Source organism: Somniosus microcephalus, chromosome 11 (assembly GCF_052327205.1).
Source record: "Somniosus microcephalus isolate GS21.2 chromosome 11, FLI_Smic_1.0, whole genome shotgun sequence".
Taxonomy (NCBI): domain Eukaryota; kingdom Metazoa; phylum Chordata; class Chondrichthyes; order Squaliformes; family Somniosidae; genus Somniosus; species Somniosus microcephalus.
Window position 1 is genome coordinate 237,716,012 of NC_140997.1, and position 23,072 is coordinate 237,739,083.

A 23,072-nucleotide genomic window follows, 5' to 3' on the forward strand; every position below is an offset into this window, starting at 1 on the left:
GTCACTCACTGTTCGTCTCTCCGCCCGGCCGACATGCCCGATATCCTGACCTCTTTGTCGGATGGGGATTATTTGGGCCACAAATACCTTGTTGTTGGGAATGATGGCTGTGATTTATTTTTAGGCTGCCGATTAATTATTGTTCCTTCAAAATCTCTCTCCTTTTCTCAGGTACGGTCACGATTTCCACCAGAACCCAATGGCATTCTCCACATCGGCCACGCAAAGGCCATCAACTTCAACTTCGGCTACGCCAAGGTGAGTGTTCCACTGGACAGCTTATTCTGCTGAACAACATGTTGAGAGTGCTGGGAATTGGACTGGCATTCCGCACGGGATATTCCCCATAGGGAGCGCCCATTCCCCATAGGGAGCGCCCATTCCCCATAGGGAGCGCCCATTCCCCATAGGGAGCGCCCATAACCAATAGGGAGCGCCCATAACCAATAGGGAGCGCCCATAACCAATAGGGCAAATCACTGCACCTCAACTGTGACTCTCCATCACCCCAAATACTCCCACCCCCAGTGACAGACCTGTACCCACCAGTACTGTACCCCAGTGTTATACAGTGACAGACCTGTACCCACCAGTACTGTACCCCAGTGTTATACAGTGACAGACCTGTACCCACCAGTACTGTATCCCAGTGTTATACAGTGACAGACCTGTACCCACCAGTACTGTACCCCAGTGTTATACAGCGACAGACCTGAACCCACCAGTACTGTATCCCAGTGTTATACAGTGACAGACCTGTACCCACCAGTACTGTACCCCAGTGTTATACAGTGACAGACCTGTACCCACCAGTACTGTACCCCAGTGTTATACAGTGACAGACCTGTACCCACGAGTACTGTACCCCAGTGTTATACAGTGACAGACCTGAACCCACCAGTACTGTACCCCAGTGTTATACAGTGACAGACCTGTACCCACCAGTACTGTACCCCAGTGTTATACAGTGACAGACCTGTACCCACCAGTACTGTACCCCAGTGTTATACAGTGACAGACCTGCACCCACCAGTACTGTACCCCAGTGTTATACAGTGACAGACCTGTACCCACCAGTACTGTACCCCAGTGTTATACAGCGACAGACCTGTACCCACCAGTACTGTACCCCAGTGTTATACAGTGACAGACCTGTACCCACCAGTACTGTACCCCAGTGTTATACAGTGACAGACCTGTACCCACCAGTACTGTACCCCAGTGTTATACAGCGACAGACCTGTACCCACCAGTACTGTACCCGTGTTATACAGTGACAGACCTGTACCCACCAGTACTGTACCCCAGTGTTACAGTGACAGACCTGTACCCACCAGTACTGTACCCGTGTTATACAGTGACAGACCTGTACCCACCAGTACTGTACCCCAGTGTTACACAGTGACAGACCTGTACCCACCAGTACTGTACCCCAGTGTTACACAGTGACAGACCTGTACCCACCAGTACTGTACCCCAGTGTTATAGTGACAGACCTGTACCCACCAGTACTGTACCCCAGTGTTATACAGTGACAGACCTGTACCCACCAGCACTGTACCCCAGTGTTATACAGTGACAGACCTGTACCCACCAGTACTGTACCCATGTTATACAGTGACAGACCTGTACCCACTGGTACTGTACCCCAGTGTTACACAGTGACAGACCTGTACCCACCACTACTGTACCCCAGTGTTAGTGACAGACCTGTACCCACCAGTACTGTACCCATGTTATACAGTGACAGACCTGTACCCACCAGGACTGTACCCCAGTGTTATACAGTGACAGACCTGTACCCACCAGAACTGTACCCCAGTGTTATACAGTGACAGACCTGTACCCGTGTTATACAGTGACAGACCCGTACCCACCAGTACTATACCCCAGTGTTATACAGTGACGCACCTGTACCTACCAGTACTGTACTCCAGTGTTATACAGTGACAGACCTGTACCCACCAGTACTGTACCCCAGTGTTATAGTGACAGACCTATACCCACCAGTACTGTACCCCAGTGTTAGTGACAGACCTGTACCCACGAGTACAGTACCCCAGTGTTATACAGTGACAGACCTGTACCCACCAGTACTGTACCCATGTTATACAGTGACAGACCTGTACCCACCAGGACTGTACCCCAGTGTTATACAGTGACAGACCTGTACCCACCAGAACTGTACCCCAGTGTTATACAGTGACAGACCTGTACCCGTGTTATACAGTGACAGACCCGTACCCACCAGTACTGTACCCCAGTGTTATACAGTGACAGACCTGTACCCACCAGTACTGTACCCCAGTGTTATACAGCGACAGACCCGTACCCACCAGTACTGTACCCCAGTGTTACACAGTGACAGACCTGTACCCACCAGTACTGTACCCCAGTGTTATACAGAAACACACCTGTACCCACCAGTACTGTACCCCAGTGTTAGTGACAGACCTGTACCCACCAGTACTGTACCCCAGTGTTATAGTGACAGACCTGTACCCACCAGTACTGCACCCCAGTGTTATACAGTGACAGACCTGTACCCACCAGTACTGTACCCCAGTGTTATACAGAGACAGACCTGTACCCACCAGTACTCTACCCCAGTGTGATACAGTGACAGACCTGTATCACCAGTACTGTACCCCAGTGTTATACAGAGACAGACCTGTGTCACCAGTACAGTACCCCAGTGTTATACAGCGACAGCTCTGTACCCACCAGTACTGTTCCCCAGTGTTTTGACAGACATGTACCCACCAGTACTGTACCCCAGTGTTATACAGTGACAGACCTGTAACCACCAGTACTGTACCCCAGTGTTATAGTGACAGACCTGTACCCACCAGTACTGCACCCCAGTGTTATGCAGTGACAGACCTGTACCCACCAGTACTGTACCCCAGTGTTATACAGTGACAGACCTGTACCCACCAGTACTGTACCCCAGTGTTATACAGTGACAGACCTGTACCCACCAGTACTGTACCCCAGTGTTATACAATGACGGACCTGCACCCACCGGTACTGTACCCCAGTGTTATACAGTGACAGACCCGTACCCACCAGTACTGTACCCCAGTGTTACACAGTGACAGACCTGTACCCACCAGTACTGTACCCATGTTATACAGTGACAGACCTGTACCCACTAGTACTGTACCCGTGTTAGTGACAGACGTGTACCCGTGTTATACAGTGACAGACCTGTACCCACCAGTACTGTACCCCAGTGTTACACAGTGACACAGACCTGTACCCACCAGTACTGTACCCCAGTGTTAGTGACAGACGTGTACCCTCCAGTACTGTACCCCAGTGTTAGTGACAGACCTGTACCCACCAGTACTGTACCCCAGTGTTACACAGTGACAGACCTGTACCCACCAGTACTGTACCCCAGTGTTACACAGTGACAGACCTGTACCCACCAGTACTGTACCCCAGTGTTATACAGTGACAGACCTGTACCCACCAGGACTGTACCCCAGTGTTATACAGTGACAGACCTGTACCGTACCCCAGTGTTATACAGTGACAGACCTGTACCCACCAGTACTGTACCCGTGTTATACAGTGACAGACCCGTACCCACCAGTTCTGTACCCCAGTGTTATACAGTGACAGACCTGTACCCACCAGGACTGTACCCCAGTGTTATACAGTGACAGACCTGTACCCACCAGTACTGTACCCCAGTGTTATACAGTGACAGATCTGTACCCACCAGTACTGTACCCGTGTTATACAGTGACAGACCCGTACCCACCAGTACTGTACCCCAGTGTTATACAGTGACAGACCTGTACCCACCAGTACTGTACCCCAGTGTTATACCGTGACAGACCTGTACCCACCAGTACTGTATCCCAGTGTTATACAGTGACAGACCTGTACCCACCAGTACTGTACCCCAGTGTTATACAGTGACAGACCTGTACCCACCAGTACTGTATCCCAGTGTTATACAGTGACAGACCTGTACCCACCAGTACTGTACCCCAGTGTTATACAGCGACAGACCTGAACCCACCAGTACTGTATCCCAGTGTTATACAGTGACAGACCTGTACCCACCAGTACTGTACCCCAGTGTTATACAGTGACAGACCTGTACCCACCAGTACTGTACCCCAGTGTTATACAGTGACAGACCTGTACACACGAGTACTGTACCCCAGTGTTATACAGTGACAGACCTGAACCCACCAGTACTGTACCCCAGTGTTATACAGTGACAGACCTGTACCCACCAGTACTGTACCCCAGTGTTATACAGTGACAGACCTGTACCCACCAGTACTGTACCCCAGTGTTATACAGTGACAGACCTGCACCCACCAGTACTGTACCCCAGTGTTATACAGTGACAGACCTGTACCCACCAGTACTGTACCCCAGTGTTATACAGCGACAGACCTGTACCCACCAGTACTGTACCCCAGTGTTATACAGTGACAGACCTGTACCCACCAGTACTGTACCCCAGTGTTATACAGTGACAGACCTGTACCCACCAGTACTGTACCCCAGTGTTATACAGCGACAGACCTGTACCCACCAGTACTGTACCCGTGTTATACAGTGACAGACCTGTACCCACCAGTACTGTACCCCAGTGTTACAGTGACAGACCTGTACCCACCAGTACTGTACCCGTGTTATACAGTGACAGACCTGTACCCACCAGTACTGTACCCCAGTGTTACACAGTGACAGACCTGTACCCACCAGTACTGTACCCCAGTGTTACACAGTGACAGACCTGTACCCACCAGTACTGTACCCCAGTGTTATAGTGACAGACCTGTACCCACCAGTACTGTACCCCAGTGTTATACAGTGACAGACCTGTACCCACCAGCACTGTACCCCAGTGTTATACAGTGACAGACCTGTACCCACCAGTACTGTACCCATGTTATACAGTGACAGACCTGTACCCACTGGTACTGTACCCCAGTGTTACACAGTGACAGACCTGTACCCACCACTACTGTACCCCAGTGTTAGTGACAGACCTGTACCCACCAGTACTGTACCCATGTTATACAGTGACAGACCTGTACCCACCAGGACTGTACCCCAGTGTTATACAGTGACAGACCTGTACCCACCAGAACTGTACCCCAGTGTTATACAGTGACAGACCTGTACCCGTGTTATACAGTGACAGACCCGTACCCACCAGTACTATACCCCAGTGTTATACAGTGACGCACCTGTACCTACCAGTACTGTACTCCAGTGTTATACAGTGACAGACCTGTACCCACCAGTACTGTACCCCAGTGTTATAGTGACAGACCTGTACCCACCAGTACTGTACCCCAGTGTTATACCGTGACAGACCTGTACCCACCAGTACTGTACCCCAGTGTTACACAGTGACAGACCCGTACCCACCAGTACTGTACCCCAGTGTTATACAGCGACAGACCTGTACCCACCAGTACTGTACCCCAGTGTTATACAGCGACAGACCCGTACCCACCAGTACTGTACCCCAGTGTTATACAGCGACAGACGTGTACCCACCAGTACTGTACCCCAGTGTTATACCGTGACAGACCTGTACCCACCAGTACTGTACCCCAGTGTTATACAGAGACAGACCTGTACCCACTAGCACTGTACTCCAGTGTTATACAGTGACAGACCTGTACCCACCAGTACTGTACCCCAGTGTTATACAGAAACAGACCTGTACCCACCAGGACTGTACCCCAGTGTTATAGTGACAGACCTGTACCCACCAGTACTGTACCCCAGTGTTACAGCGACAGATCTGTACCCACCAGTACTGTTCCCCAGTGTTTTGACAGACATGTACCCACCAGTACTGTACCCCAGTGTTATACAGTGACAGACCTGTACCCACCAGTACTGTACCCCAGTGTGAAAGTGACAGACCTGTACCCACCAGTACTGCACCCCAGTGTTATGCAGTGACAGACCTGTACCCACCAGTGCTGTACCCCAGTGTTATACAGTGACAGACCTGTACCCACCAGTACTGTACCCCAGTGTTATAGTGACAGACCTGTACCCACCAGTACTGTACCCCAGTGTTATACAGTGACAGACCTGTACCCACCAGTACTGTACCCCAGTGTTATAGTGACAGACCTGTACCCACCAGTACTGTACCCCAGTGTTATACAGTGACAGACCTGTACCCACCAGTACTGTACCCCAGTGTTATACAGTGACAGACCTGTACCCACCAGTACTGTACCCCAGTGTTATACAGTGACAGACCCGTACCCACCAGTACTGTACCCCAGTGTTACACAGTGACAGACCTGTACCCACCAGTACCGTACCCATGTTATACAGTGACAGACCTGTACCCACTAGTACTGTACCCGTGTTAGTGACAGACGTGTACCCGTGTTATACAGTGACAGACCTGTACCCACCAGTACTGTACCCCAGTGTTAGTGACAGACGTGTACCCTCCAGTACTGTACACCAGTGTTAGTGACAGACCTGTACCCACCAGTACTGTACCCCAGTGTTAGTGACAGACGTGTACCCTCCAGTACTGTACACCAGTGTTAGTGACAGACCTGTACCCACCAGTACTGTACCCCAGTGTTACACAGTGACAGACCTGTACCTACCAGTACTGTACCCCAGTGTTAGTGACAGACCTGTACCCACCAGTACTGTACCCCAGTGTTATACAGTGACAGACCTGTACCCACCAGTACTGTACCCCAGTGTTATACAGCGACAGACCTGAACCCACCAGTACTGTATCCCAGTGTTATACAGTGACAGACCTGTACCCACCAGTACTGTACCCCAGTGTTATACAGTGACAGACCTGTACCCACCAGTACTGTACCCCAGTGTTATACAGTGACAGACCTGTACCCACGAGTACTGTACCCCAGTGTTATACAGTGACAGACCTGAACCCACCAGTACTGTACCCCAGTGTTATACAGTGACAGACCTGTACCCACCAGTACTGTACCCCAGTGTTATACAGTGACAGACCTGTACCCACCAGTACTGTACCCCAGTGTTATACAGTGACAGACCTGTACCCACCAGTACTGTACCCCAGTGTTATACAGCGACAGACCTGTACCCACCAGTACTGTACCCCAGTGTTATACAGTGACAGACCTGTACCCACCAGTACTGTACCCCAGTGTTATACAGTGACAGACCTGTACCCACCAGTACTGTACCCCAGTGTTATACAGCGACAGACCTGTACCCACCAGTACTGTACCCGTGTTATACAGTGACAGACCTGTACCCACCAGTACTGTACCCCAGTGTTAGTGACAGACCTGTACCCACCAGTACTGTACCCGTGTTATACAGTGACAGACCTGTACCCACCAGTACTGTACCCCAGTGTTACACAGTGACAGACCTGTACCCACCAGTACTGTACCCGTGTTATACAGTGACAGACCTGTACCCACCAGCACTGTACCCCAGTGTTATACAGTGACAGACCTGTACCCACCAGTACTGTACCCATGTTATACAGTGACAGACCTGTACCCACTGGTACTGTACCCCAGTGTTACACAGTGACAGACCTGTACCCACCACTACTGTACCCCAGTGTTAGTGACAGACCTGTACCCACCAGTACTGTACCCCAGTGTTATACAGTGACAGACCTGTACCCGTGTTATACAGTGACAGACCCGTACCCACCAGTACTATACCCCAGTGTTATACAGTGACGCACCTGTACCTACCAGTACTGTACTCCAGTGTTATACAGTGACAGACCTGTACCCACCAGTACTGTACCCCAGTGTTATAGTGACAGACCTGTACCCACCAGTACTGTACCCCAGTGTTATACAGTGACAGACCTGTACCCGTGTTATACAGTGACAGACCCGTACCCACCAGTACTATACCCCAGTGTTATACAGTGACGCACCTGTACCTACCAGTACTGTACTCCAGTGTTATACAGTGACACACCTATACCCACCAGTACTGTACCCCAGTGTTAGTGACAGACCTGTACCCACGAGTACAGTACCCCAGTGTTATACAGTGACAGACCTGTACCCACCAGTACTGTACCCATGTTATACAGTGACAGACCTGTACCCACCAGGACTGTACCCCAGTGTTATACAGTGACAGACCTGTACCCACCAGAACTGTACCCCAGTGTTATACAGTGACAGACCTGTACCCGTGTTATACAGTGACAGACCCGTACCCACCAGTACTGTACCCCAGTGTTATACAGCGACAGACCCGTACCCACCAGTACTGTACCCCAGTGTTACACAGTGACAGACCTGTACCCACCAGTACTGTACCCCAGTGTTATACAGAAACACACCTGTACCCACCAGTACTGTACCCCAGTGTTAGTGACAGACCTGTACCCACCAGTACTGTACCCCAGTGTTATAGTGACAGACCTGTACCCACCAGTACTGCACCCCAGTGTTATACAGTGACAGACCTGTACCCACCAGTACTGTACCCCAGTGTTATACAGAGACAGACCTGTACCCACCAGTACTCTACCCCAGTGTGATACAGTGACAGACCTGTATCACCAGTACTGTACCCCAGTGTTATACAGAGACAGACCTGTGTCACCAGTACAGTACCCCAGTGTTATACAGCGACAGATCTGTACCCACCAGTACTGTTCCCCAGTGTTTTGACAGACATGTACCCACCAGTACTGTACCCCAGTGTTATACAGTGACAGACCTGTAACCACCAGTACTGTACCCCAGTGTTATAGTGACAGACCTGTACCCACCAGTACTGTACCCCAGTGTTATACAGCGACAGACCTGTACCCACCAGTACTGTACCCCAGTGTTATACAGTGACAGACCTGTACCCACCAGTACTGTACCCCAGTGTTATACAGTGACAGACCTGTACCCACCAGTACTGTACCCCAGTGTTATACAATGACGGACCTGCACCCACCGGTACTGTACCCCAGTGTTATACAGTGACAGACCCGTACCCACCAGTACTGTACCCCAGTGTTACACAGTGACAGACCTGTACCCACCAGTACTGTACCCATGTTATACAGTGACAGACCTGTACCCACTAGTACTGTACCCGTGTTAGTGACAGACGTGTACCCGTGTTATACAGTGACAGACCTGTACCCACCAGTACTGTACCCCAGTGTTACACAGTGACAGACCTGTACCCACCAGTACTGTACCCCAGTGTTAGTGACAGACGTGTACCCTCCAGTACTGTACCCCAGTGTTAGTGACAGACCTGTACCCACCAGTACTGTACCCCAGTGTTACACAGTGACAGACCTGTACCCACCAGTACTGTACCCCAGTGTTACACAGTGACAGACCTGTATCCACCAGTACTGTACCCCAGTGTTACACAGTGACAGACCTGTACCCACCAGTACTGTACCCCAGTGTTATACAGTGACAGACCTGTACCCACCAGGACTGTACCCCAGTGTTATACAGTGACAGACCTGTACCGTACCCCAGTGTTATACAGTGACAGACCTGTACCCACCAGTACTGTACCTGTGTTATACAGTGACAGACCCGTACCCACCAGTTCTGTACCCCAGTGTTATACAGTGACAGACCTGTACCCACCAGGACTGTACCCCAGTGTTATACAGTGACAGACCTGTACCCACCAGTACTGTACCCCAGTGTTATACAGTGACAGATCTGTACCCACCAGTACTGTACCCGTGTTATACAGTGACAGACCCGTACCCACCAGTACTGTACCCCAGTGTTATACAGTGACAGACCTGTACCCACCAGTACTGTACCCCAGTGTTATACCGTGACAGACCTGTACCCACCAGTACTGTACCCCAGTGTTACACAGTGACAGACCCGTACCCACCAGTACTGTACCCCAGTGTTATACAGCGACAGACCTGTACCCACCAGTACTGTACCCCAGTGTTATACAGCGACAGACCCGTACCCACCAGTACTGTACCCCAGTGTTATACCGTGACAGACCTGTACCCACCAGTACTGTACCCCAGTGTTATACAGAGACAGACCTGTACCCACTAGCACTGTACTCCAGTGTTATACAGTGACAGACCTGTACCCACCAGTACTGTACCCCAGTGTTATACAGAAACAGACCTGTACCCACCAGTACTGTACCCCAGTGTTAGTGACAGACCTGTACCCACCAGTACTGTACCCCAGTGTTATAGTGACAGACCTGTACCCACCAGTACTGTACCCCAGTGTTACAGCGACAGATCTGTACCCACCAGTACTGTTCCCCAGTGTTTTGACAGACATGTACCCACCAGTACTGTACCCCAGTGTTATACAGTGACAGACCTGTACCCACCAGTACTGTACCCCAGTGTGAAAGTGACAGACCTGTACCCACCAGTACTGCACCCCAGTGTTATGCAGTGACAGACCTGTACCCACCAGTACTGTACCCCAGTGTTATACAGTGACAGACCTGTACCCACCAGTACTGTACCCCAGTGTTATACAGTGACAGACCTGTACCCACCAGTACTGTACCCCAGTGTTATACAGCGACAGACCTGTACCCACCAGTACTGTACCCCAGTGTTATACAGCGACGGACCTGTACCCACCGGTACTGTACCCCAGTGTTATACAGTGACAGACCCGTACCCACCAGTACTGTACCCCAGTGTTACACAGTGACAGACCTGTACCCACCAGTACCGTACCCATGTTATACAGTGACAGACCTGTACCCACTAGTACTGTACCCGTGTTAGTGACAGACGTGTACCCGTGTTATACAGTGACAGACCTGTACCCACCAGTACTGTACCCCAGTGTTACACAGTGACAGACCTGTACCCACCAGTACTGTACCCCAGTGTTAGTGACAGACGTGTACCCTCCAGTACTGTACACCAGTGTTAGTGACAGACCTGTACCCACCAGTACTGTACCCCAGTGTTACACAGTGACAGACCTGTACCTACCAGTACTGTACCCCAGTGTTAGTGACAGACCTGTACCCACCAGTACTGTACCCCAGTGTTATACAGTGACAGACCTGTACCCACCAGGACTGTACCCCAGTGTTATACAGTGACAGACCTGTACCCACCAGTACCGTACCCCAGTGTTATACAGTGACAGACCTGTACCCACCAGTACTGTACCCGTGTTATACAGTGACAGACCCGTACCCACCAGTTCTGTACCCCAGTGTTATACAGTGACAGACCTGTACCCACCAGTACTGTACCCCAGTGTTATACAGTGACAGACCTGTACACACCAGTACTGTACCCCAGTGTTATACCGTGACAGATCTGTACCCACCAGTACTGTACCCCAGTGTTATACAGCGACAGACCCGTACCCACCAGTACTGTACCCCAGTGTTAGTGACAGACCTGTACCCACCAGTACTGTACCCCAGTTATACAGTGACAGACCTGTACCCACCAGTACTGTACCCCAGTGTTATACAGTGACAGATCTGTACCCACCAGTACTGTACCCCAGTGTTATACAGTGACAGACCTGTACCCACCAGTACTGTACCCCAGTGTTATACAGTGACAGACCTGTACCCACCAGTACTGTACCCCAGTGTTATACAGTGACAGACCTGTACCCACCAGTACTGTACCCCAGTGTTATACAGTGACAGACCTGTACCCACCAGGACTGTACCCTAGTGTTATACAGTGACAGATCTGTACCCACCAGTACTGTACCCGTGTTATACAGTGACAGACCCGTACCCACCAGTACTGTACCCCAGTGTTATACAGTGACAGACCTGTACCCACCAGTACTGTACCCCAGTGTTATACCGTGACAGACCTGTACCCACCAGTACTGTACCCCAGTGTTACACAGTGACAGACCCGTACCCACCAGTACTGTACCCCAGTGTTATACAGCGACAGACCTGTACCCACCAGTACTGTACCCCAGTGATATACAGTGACAGACCTGTACCCACCAGTACTGTACCCCAGTGTTATACAATGACGGACCTGTACCCACCGGTACTGTACCCCAGTGTTCCACAGTGACAGACCTGTACCCACCAGTACTGTACCCCAGTGTTATACAGTGACAGACCTGTACCCACCAGTATTGTACCCCAGTGTTATACAGTGACAGACCTGTACCCACCAGTACTGTACCCCAGTGTTATACCGTGACAGACCTGTACCCACCAGTACTGTTCCCCAGTGTTTTGACAGACATTTACCCACCAGTACTGTACCCCAGTGTTATACAGTGACAGACCTGTACCCACCAGTACTGTACCCCAGAGTTATACAGTGACAGACCTGTACCCACCAGTACTGTACCCCAATGTTATACAGTGACAGACCTGTACCCACCAGTACTGTACCCCAGTGTTATACAGCGACAGACCTGTACCCACCAGTACTGTACCCCAGTGTTATACAGTGACAGACCTGTACCCACCAGTACTGTACCCGAGTGTTACACAGCGACAGACCTGTACCCACCAGTACTGTACCCCAGTGTTATACAATGATGGACCTGTACCCACCGGTACTGTACCCCAGTGTTATACAGTGACAGACCTGTACCCACCAGTGCTGTACCCCAGTGTTATACAGTGACAGACCTGTATCCCCCAGTACTGTACCCCAGTGTTCCACAGTGACAGACCTGTACCCACCAGTACTGTACCCCAGTGTTATACAGTGACAGACCCGTACCCACCAGTACTGTACCCCAGTGTTATACAGTGACAGACCTGTACCCACCAGTACTGTACCCCAGTGTTATACAGTGACAGACCTGTACCCACCAGTACTGTACCCCAGTGTTATACAGTGACAGACCTGTACCCACCAGTACTGTACCCCAGTGATATACAGTGACAGACCTGTACCCACCAGTACTGTACCCCAGTGTTATACAGTGACAGACCTGTACCCACCAGTACTGTACCCCAGTGTTATACAGTGACAGACCTGTACCCACCAGTACTGTACCCCAGTGTTATACAATGACAGACCTGTACCCACCAGTACTGTACCCCAGTGTTATACAGTGACAGACCTGTACCCACCAGTGCTGTACCCCAGTGTTATACAGTGACAGACCTGTACCCACCAGTACTGTACCCCAGTGTTATACAGTGACAGACCTGTACCCACCAGTACTGTACCCCAGTGTTATACCGTGACAGACCTGTACCCACCAGTACTGTACCCCAGTGTTATACAGAGACAGACCTGTACCCACCAGCACTGTACTCCAGTGTTATACAGTGACAGACCTGTACCCACCAGTACTGTTCCCCAGTGTTTTGACAGACATGTACCCACCAGTACTGTACCCCAGTGTTATACAGTGACAGAACTGTACCCACCAGTACTGTACCCCAGTGTTATACAGTGACAGACCTGTACCCACCAGTACTGTACCCCAGTGTTATACAGAGACAGACCTGTACCCACCAGTACTGTACCTCAGTGTTATACAGTGACAGACCTGTACCCACCAGTACTGTACCCCAGTGTTATACAGTGACAGACCTGTACCCACCAGTACTGTACCCCAGTGTTATACAGTGACAGACCTGTACCCACCAGTACTGTACCCCAGTGTTATACAGTGACAGACCTGTACCCACCAGTACTGTACCCGTGTTATACAGTGACAGACCTGTACCCACCAGTACTGTACCCGAGTGTTATACAGTGACAGACCTGTACCCACCAGTACTGTACCCCAGTGTTATACTGTGTTCAGTCATCTCTCCTCTCCCACTTGGCAACTCTCCCTCTCCTCACGCCCATGCAAAGCCCCCAGGTTCGCACTCCCCTGGGCTAAAGGTGCTGTATAATTACAAGCTGTTACTTATTGAGATTAACATTAATTGCAGGCGAATGACGGGATCTGCTTCCTTCGTTATGACGATACAAACCCGGAGAAAGAGGAGGAGAAATATTTCCGGGGCATCAGGGAGATGGTGGAGTGGCTGGGTACGTGCGGGGGATGGGCAGACTGGGCAATAGTTCCAGACGGATCACGCTGGATTTGCATATTGAATGTACTGGATGTTTGAATATATAAGAACATAAGAAATAGGAGTCGGCCATTCGGCCCTTCGAGCCTGCTCCGCCATTCAATGAGATCATGGCTGATCTTCTGCCTCAACTCCATTCACCGGTCCTATCGCCATATCCCTCGATGCCCTTACTAGTCAGAAATCTATCGACTTCTGTTTTGAATATACCCAATGACTGAGCCTCCACAGCCCTCTGGGGTAGAGAATTCCAAAGATTCACCACCTTCTGTGAAGAAATTTCTTCTCATCTCAGTCCTGAATGGCCTACCCTTTATCCTGAGGCTGTGGCCCCTGGTTCTAGACTCCCCAGCCAAGGGAAACATTCTCCCAGCATCCACCCTATCAAGCCCTGTAATAATTTTGTATGCTTCAATGAGATCCCCTCTCATTCTTCTGAATTCAAGAGAATACAGGCCTAGTTTACTCGATCTCTTCTCATACGACAGTCCCGCCATCCCAGGAATCAATCTCGTGAACCTTTGTTGCACTCCCTCTATGGCAAGTATATCCTTCCTTAGGCAAGGAGACCAAAATTGTACACAGTACTCCAGGTGTGGTCTCACCAGGGCCCTATATAATTGGAGTAAGACTTCTTTACTCCTGTACTCAAATCCTCTTGTAATGAAGGCCAGCATACCATTTGCCTTCCTAATGGCTTGCTGCACCTGCACATTCACTTTCAGTGACTCATGTACAAGGACACCCAGGTCCCTTTGAGCATCTGCATTCCCCAATCTTTCACCATTTAGGAAATACTCTGCCTTTCTGTTTTTTCTACCAAAGTGGATAACTTCTCATTTATCCACATTATATTCCATCTGCCATGTTCTCGCCCACTCACTAAGCCTGTCGAGATCCCCTTGAAGCCTCTTCACATCCTCTTCACATCTGACACTGCCACCTAGCTTTGTGTCATCAGCAAATTTGGAAATGTTACATTTAGTCCCCTCATCCAAATCATTGATATAGATTGTGAATAGCTGGGGCCCAAGCACCGATCCTTGCGGTACCCCACTAGTCACAGCCTGCCATCCTGAAAAAGACCCGTTTATCCCTACTCTTTGTTTTCTGTCTGTTAACCAATTCTCAATCCATGCTAGTATATTACCCCCAATTCCATGTGCCCTAATTTTGTTCACCAACTTCTTGTGTGGGACCTTATCGAAAGCCTTCTGAAAATCCAGATGCACCACACCTACCGGTTCCCCTTTGTCTACTCCACTAGTTACATCCTCAAAGAACTCCAACAGGTTTGTCAAACAGGATTTCCCTTTCATAAGTCCATTTGACTCTGCCCAATCTTACTATTAGTTTCTAAGTGCCCAAATATTACATCCTTTATAATAGATTCCAGCATTTTCCCAATTACTGTTTGTTTATTGTGTCGCTCCTGCACCATTTCTCAGAAGAAATATCAGTGCAGTCAGACCGCTAATCCCGAGCGCACTCCCGCTAATCCCGAGCGCATTCCCGCTAATCCCGAGCGCACTCCCGCTAATCCCGAACCCTCTGCCGCTAATCCCGAGCGCACTCCCGCTAATCCCGAGCGCTCTCCCGCTAATCCCGAGCGCGCTCCCGCTAATCCCGAGCACGCTCCCTCTAATCCCGAGCGCACTCCCGCTAATCCCGAGCGCTCTCCCGCTAATCCCGAGCGCGCTCCCGCTAATCCCGAGCGCGCTCCCGCTAATCCCGAGCACGCTCCCTCTAATCCCGAGCGCTCTCCCGCTAATCCCGAGCGCGCTCCCGCTAATCCCGAGCGCGCTCCCTCTAATCCCGAGCGCTCTCCCGCTAATCCCGAGCGCGCTCCCTCTAATCCCGAGCGCGCTCCCGCTAATCCCGAGCACGCTCCCTCTAATCCCGAGCGCACTCCCACTAATCCCGAGCACACTCCCATTAATCCCGAGCACTCTCCCGCTAGTCCCGGGCCCCCTGCTCGATGTTCCCTCTAACCCAGCCCAGACTCTTACTTTTGCTAAGTGCAGGAAACTTTGTTATATCCGGCACCGACGGGACCGAGCTGTTGCCGATCTATCAAAACTGCCGGACATACAAAGTTAATGTTGAAGCATACGGAGGTTTTCATCTCCGTATCTGACAACAAACACTGTTGCTTAGCAACAGCTTGTAAACAGTCGGCCCGTACCTTGGAAGCGTCTCTGTAGCTTAGCAACAGCTTCAGAGAGACTTTCCAGAGCCCGACTGTTGAAAACAAAGCCACGAGAAGAAAACAAAACTAACAAAACGGCTCCTGATTTCTGCCGGTAGATCGAGGTTTCCGGACATACAACCTCCGGATAAACCAAAGTTTCCTGTAGCCTATAGTATTTTTTTGCCGAGTTGCCTCCCTGTTCCCCTCTCACTGAAGGAGCGGACCTGCTGAAATACAGTTCCCCAGGTACCCAATGCCAAGTGACTCCTTCACGTATAATCCCAGTGAATGCCATCCAGCCATTTTGACCGAGGGGGTTTGTCATTGAGCCTGATTCTGTCCTCATTCCGCGCACTTTCCAGTCGGAGGCGTTGATTAGCCAGAGCAATCCTGGTTATTTTCCGTTTCTCTCGCCTCATCGTCACCCCACCTGGGATCAGCTATCTCGTACCGACCAGGGACTGATGTGGGACTCTCTGCCTCTGTGACTCCGTGCCATTCTGTCTGACGGCCAGTCCCGCTGAGCCATCAGGGGAGTGAGAGGTGGTCCACTGAACTTCCTTAGCTGAACCTGTTACCGCCTCCCATTAAATGTTAAGTCAATCCTTGTGATGGCAGCTAAAGAGAGGGAGCATCGCACTCTCGGCTCTGCTACAATCTGGGTCTCAATTAACAGCAGTGCCCAGGCTTGCTCCAGGTGTGAGTCTGTGGCTCTCAGCCCAGCAGATCCAGAGGGACAAATGTGGCTGATATCATCGCCGGCGCCGGGGCTGCAGTCTCCGCCGGCGCCGGGGCTGCAGTCTCCGCCGGCGCCGGGGCTGCAGTCTGCTGTGGCCCTGGGGGATCCAGTGGTTGTGTCCCTGGTAACGGTCATACCTGGGCTATTCTACTTTTGGGTGGCAGTGAGCGAGAGCTAGAGCAAGTAAAATATAACCAAGAAACAGAAAACATTCAGGACATTTTGCTTAAATGGCCCGTGGTGACCGAGCGCTTGCTGGGTAGCTGGGAGACGGAGCTGAGCTGGGCTGCCGCTAACTGCAATTACTCGATTCCTTTTTCAAGGTTACACGCCGTATGCTGTGACTCATGCTTCAGACTATTTTGACCAGCTGTACGACTGGGCGGCGGAACTCATTAAAAGGTGGGTCCTGTTAGTGATTACACAGGGTGTACAGCCAGAAACAGGCCATTCAGCCCCACTGGTCCGTGCCGGTGTTTCTGCTCCACACGAGCCTCCTCTCTTTTCCCCACCCCCCCCCCCCCCTTCATCTCACCCTATTCCTTTCTCCCTCGTGTTTATCTAGCTTCCCCTTAAATACATCTATACTCATAGAGTCATAGAGTTTTACAGCACAGAAAGAGGCCCTTCGGCCCATCGTGTCTGCGCCGCCCATCCATCCCTGTCCAGTCTAATCCCATTTTCCAGCATTTGGTCCATAGCCTTGTATGCAATGGCAGTTCAAGTGCTCATCCAAATGCTTCTTGAATGTTGTGAGGGTTCCTGCCTCTACCACCCTTTCAGGCATTGAGTTCCACATTCCAACCACCCTCTGGGTGAAAAAGTTCCTCCTCAAATCCCCTCTAAATCTCCTGCCCCTTACCCTGAATCTATGCCCCCTTGTTATTGACCCCCCTACTAAGGGGAAAAGTTCCTCTTTATCTACCCTATCTATGCCCCTCATCATTTTGTACACCTCAATCAGGTCCCCCCTCAGCCTTCTTTGCTCCAAGGAAAACAACCCCAGCCTGTCCAGCCTCTCTTCATAGCTGAGGCGCTCCATCCCAGGTAACATCCTGGTGAATCTTCTCTGCACCCTCTCCAAAGCAATCACATCCTTCCTATAGTGAGGCGACCAGAACTGCACACAGTACTCCAGCTGTGGCCTCACCAGCGTTTTGTACAGTTCCATCATAACCTCCCTGCTCTTATATTCTATGCCTCGGCTAATGAAGGCAAGTATCCCATATGCCTTTTTAACCACCTTATCTACCTGTTCCGCTGCCTTCAGGGATCTATGTACATGTACACCAAGGTCCCTCTGACCCTCTGTACTTCCTAGGGTCCTACCACTCATTGTGTATTCCCTTGCCTTATTTGTCCGTCCAAAATGCATCACCTCGCACTTTTCAGGGTTAAATTCCATTTGCCACTTTTCCGCCCATCTGACCAACCCGTTTATATCGTCCTGTAGCCTGAGGCTTTCCTCCTCGCAATTTACCACCCCACCAATTTTCGTGTCATCTGCGAACTTACTGATCATACCTTTTACATTCTCATCCAAATCATTTATGTAGATCACAAACAACAAGGGACCCAGCACCGATCCCTGAGGTACCCCACTGGACACAGGCTTCCAGTCACAAAAGCAACCTTCGACCATCACCCTCTGCCTCCTGCCACTCAGCCAGTTTAGGATCCAACGCGCCAAGGCACCCTGGATCCCATGGGCTCTTACCTTCTTGACCAGTCTCCTATGCGGGACTTTGTCAAAAGCTTTACTGAAGTCCATGTAGACCACATCCACAGCATTTCCCTCATCCACCCCCCTAGTCACCCCCTCGAAAAATTCAATCAGATTTGTCAGACATGATTTACCCTTGACAAAGCCATGCTGACTATCCCCGATTAATCCTTGCCTCTCCAAGTGGAGACTAATTTTGTCCCTCAGAATTTTTTCCAATAATTTCCCTACCACAGATGTTAGGCTCACTGGCCTGTAATTCCCTGGTTTATCCCTGCTACCCTTCTTGAATAATGGTACTACGTTAGCTGTTCTCCAGTCCTCTGGTACATCCCCTGTGGCCAGAGAGGTTCTGAAAATTTGTGTCAGAGCCCCTGCAATCTCCTCCTTTGCCTCCCACAGCAGCCTGGGATACATCTCGTCTGGGCCTGGGGATTTATCCACTTTTTGGCCTGCTAAAACAGCTAGCACCTCCTCCCTCTCGATGCTAATATGTTCAAGTATGTCACAGCCCCCTTGCCCGATTTCTATGTCTGCATCGTCTTTCTCCATAGTGAACACAGATGCAAAAAATTCATTTAAAACCCCGCCTACATCATCTGGCTCTACACACAGATTGCCACTTTGGTCCCTAATGGGCCCTACCCTTTCCCTGGTTATCCTCTTGCCCTTAATATACTTATAAAACATCTTAGGATTTTCCTTTATTTTGCTCGCCAGTGTTATTTCATGGCCCCTCCTCGCCCTCCTAATTTCTTTTTTAAGTATGCCCCTGCATTTTTTATACTCCTCTAGGGCTTCTTCCGTCTTTAGTCTTTTGTAACTGCCAAAAGCCCCCCTTTTATTTCTAATGCATTTTTGTATATCCCTTGTCATCCAAGGTTCCCTTTGCTTGTTGGTCCCACCCTTGACCTTTACAGGAACATGTTGGCGTTGTACTCTCTCTATTTCCCTTCTGAAAGTCTCCCACTGTTTTGATGCGGATTTTCCTATAAGTAGCTGCTCCCAGTCCAATTTGGCCAGATCCTGCCTTATCATATTAAAATCGGCCTTCCCCCAATTTAGAACCCTTATTTCCGGGCCGTCTTTGTCTTTTTCCATGACCACCTTAAATCTCACCGAATTGTGGTCACTGTCGCCAAAATGCTCTCCTACTGACACTTCCACCACTTGCCCGGCTACATTCCCCAGAATTAGGTCCAGTACCGCCCCCTCTCTTGTAGGACTTTCTACATGTTGGCTCAAAAAGCTCTCCTGGATGCACTTTAAGAATTCTGCACCCTCTAAGCCTTTCACACTCTGACTGTCCCAATTTATATTGGGGAAGTTGAAATCCCCCACTATTATTACCCTATTATTTTCACACTTTTCTGAGATTTGCCTACATATCTGTTCCTCTATCTCCCCCTGACTGTTTGGGGGCCTATAGTACACTCCCAGCAAAGTGCTTGCCCCCTTTTTGTTTTTAAGTTCTACCCATATGGCCTCATTAGAGGAACCCGCTAATATATCATCCCTCCTTACAGCAGTAATTGACTCCTTAATTAATATTGCAACACCCCCTCCCCTTTTACACCCTATTCACCTCAACCACTCCCTGTGGTAGCGAGTTCCACATTCTCACCACTCTCTGGGTAAAGAAGTTTCTCCTGAATTCCCCATTGGGTTTATTAGTGACTGTCTTATGTTGATGGCCCTGAGTTCTGGACACCACCCCACCCCCCCCCCACCCCTCCCCCCCACAAGCGAGAGAATTAATTAAAAACATTTTGTACTAGACTTTCACTTGAGATTTAACTGGCAAACTAATTGATGAAAGAGTAAAACCAGTCAATGCTAACACAAGTACAGCGTCCGTTTTTACAGTTGTTAAGCTTAGTTAGCTCCTCGTAAAAAATAATAAATAGTTTACAGATGCTGCACTAAATTATATTCTTACGTTGTGTTTCTCTTCCTTTTTTTATATTTCTCTTCAAAGGCAACAGACACATTGCTAAATACCAGAACCGAGCAGATTTAAATAAGTGTTAATGCAAAAAGGATGCTAATCAAAAATCTATTTGATCAAAACCCACAAGATGTTTGTATTTGAATTGAGTGGCTTGGCCCCTCTCACAAACAAAACACCGAAACTCTGTAGCGGTTGTACCAACTGGGATATGATTTCTGTGAGTGACACTGGTTTTTAAGCCCTGGGAACTGTAGCAGAGTTAAAGAAGTCGATAGCATGCTAATTTTTAGAAAACAGTGCTTCATTTTTTCACATCCACCCCCTTCCTTTCAATCCTCTCCCTCCCAGCTCCTTACCATCCACCTTTCCCTCCTCTGCTTGCTGACCTCCCCAGTCCATCACAATCCTCCAGCATGCTATCTACCTCCTTCGAAACAGCCATCACCACCTCCTCAAGCAAACTTGCCTCCACCCTCTCCACTTATCACCCTGTCTCGCACCTTCCCACCCTCTCCAATGTCTGAGGGCAGGGGCTAGAGTTTTTTTTAAATTCATTCTTGGGAAGTGGGCGTCGCTGGCAAGGCCGACATTTATTGTCCGTCCCGTGTCGCCCTGAGAAGGTGGCGGTGAGTTTCTGCAACATGGGTGAAACTAAACGAAATCTGCTTAAGTTTAAAAAAATATATATATATTGTTCAGCTGTAACGGTGTGAATAGAGGCAGCGGTGCCGGGGTAACCATATCCCTCCTGGGCCGATACTGAGGTGAGGGGAGAGAGTGTTCGTCTTTCGGATGAGACGTTAAACTGCTCTCTCGGGTGGATAGCAGGGGAGTTCTCCCCAGTGTCCTGACCAATATTTGTCCCTCACCCAACGTGACAAACAGATTATCGGGTCATTTATCACATTGCTGTTCGTGGGAGCTTGCTGTGCGCAAATTGGCTGCTGCGTTTCCTACATTACAACAGTGACTCCACTTCAGAAGCACTTCGTTGGCTGTGAAAAACTTTGGGACATCCGGAGGTGGTGAAAGGTGCTGGAGAAATGCAAGTCTTTCTATTTCTGCCTTGAAACAGCAGCACCATGCAGCAAAATTAAACTGAGGATTCGTGGTGAGATTTTTTTGAACTGCTCAGTTTTGAGAATCTTTCTTCCTTTCACTGTCCTGCAGGGGTATGGCTTACGCGTGTCACCAGAAAGTGGACGAGATCAAAGGACACAACCCGCCCCCGTCTCCGTGGAGAGACCGGCCCATCGAAGAGTCTCTCCTCCTCTTTGAAGTAAGAAGCCGCCGCAGCCTAAAGTGCACGCAAATTCTGCCTCCAGTTCCTCTTTATTCAGGTTCTGGAGTTGATGGGTTCAGTGTGTTTCTATGTCCTATAACCACACTCCGGCAAAACACCCTCACTGACACTGCAATGGACGTTGCCCTATCCTCGTCCCCCAAATTAAACACCCGTCACTATTTGCAGAAGTGCCAATATTTACAGGACTAGCCGAGTATGTATCAATAATTACAGGGGTGCCTTGGGAGCAATGTTCCCCTCTTTTTTTTGGGTGCATGATCCCTTTAACGGGCTGCGCAGCCCATTCAAAGTTTCGCACGTGCGCAAAGTTTCACACGTGGGACCGACAAACAGCCGCGCGGCCTCGCAGCTTCGAGGGAACGTTGCCCGGGAGTGTGTCAGTATTTACAGGGGGTCCCCGGGAGTGTGTCAGTATTTACAGGGGGTCCCCGGGAGTGTGTCAGTATTTACAGGGGGTCTCCGGGAGTGTGACAGTATTTACAGGGGGTCCCCGGGAGTGTGTCAGTATTTACAGGGGGTCCCCAGGAGTGTGTCAGTATTTACAGGGGGTCCCCGGGAGTGTGTCAGTATTTACAGGGGGTCTCCGGGAGTGTGTCAGTATTTACAGGGTATCCCCGGGAGTGTGTCAGTATTTACAGGGGGTCCCCAGGAGTGGGTCAGTATTTACATGGGGTCCCCGGGAGTGTGACAGTATTTACAGGGGGTCCCCGGGAGTGTGTCAGTATTTACAGGGGGTCCCCAGGAGTGTGTCAGTATTTACAGGGGGTCCCCGGGAGTGGGCCAGTATTTACAGGGGGTCCCGGGAGTGTGTCAGTATTGACAGGGGGTCCCCGGGAGTGTGTCAGTATTTACAGGGGGTCCCCGGGAGTGTGTCAGTATTTACAGGGGGTCCCCGGGAGTGGGCCAGTATTTACAGGGGGTCCCCGGGAGTGTGTCAGTATTTACAGGGGGTCCCCGGGAGTGTGTCAGTATTTACAGGGGGTCTCCGGGAGTGTGTCAGTATTTACAGGGGGTCCCGGGAGTGGGCCAGTATTTACAGGGGGTCCCGGGAGTGTGTCAGTATTTACAGGGGGTCTCCGGGAGTGGGCCAGTATTTACAGGGGGTCCCGGGAGTGTGTCAGTATTTACAGGGGG

General features: G+C 50.3%; 1 protein-coding gene across 1 annotated transcript in view; it reads left to right on the plus strand.

The window, feature by feature from the left end:
• qars1 (glutaminyl-tRNA synthetase 1) overlaps nt 1-23,072 on the plus strand; it is a 110,232-nt gene that overhangs the window by 46,392 nt on the left and 40,768 nt on the right. The window contains exons 10-13 of the mRNA XM_086002183.1: nt 172-258; nt 13,885-13,984; nt 17,282-17,360; nt 21,803-21,911. Coding sequence (XP_085858309.1) covers nt 172-258; nt 13,885-13,984; nt 17,282-17,360; nt 21,803-21,911 — 375 coding nt within the window. The remainder of the gene's footprint in view (nt 1-171; nt 259-13,884; nt 13,985-17,281; nt 17,361-21,802; nt 21,912-23,072) is intronic.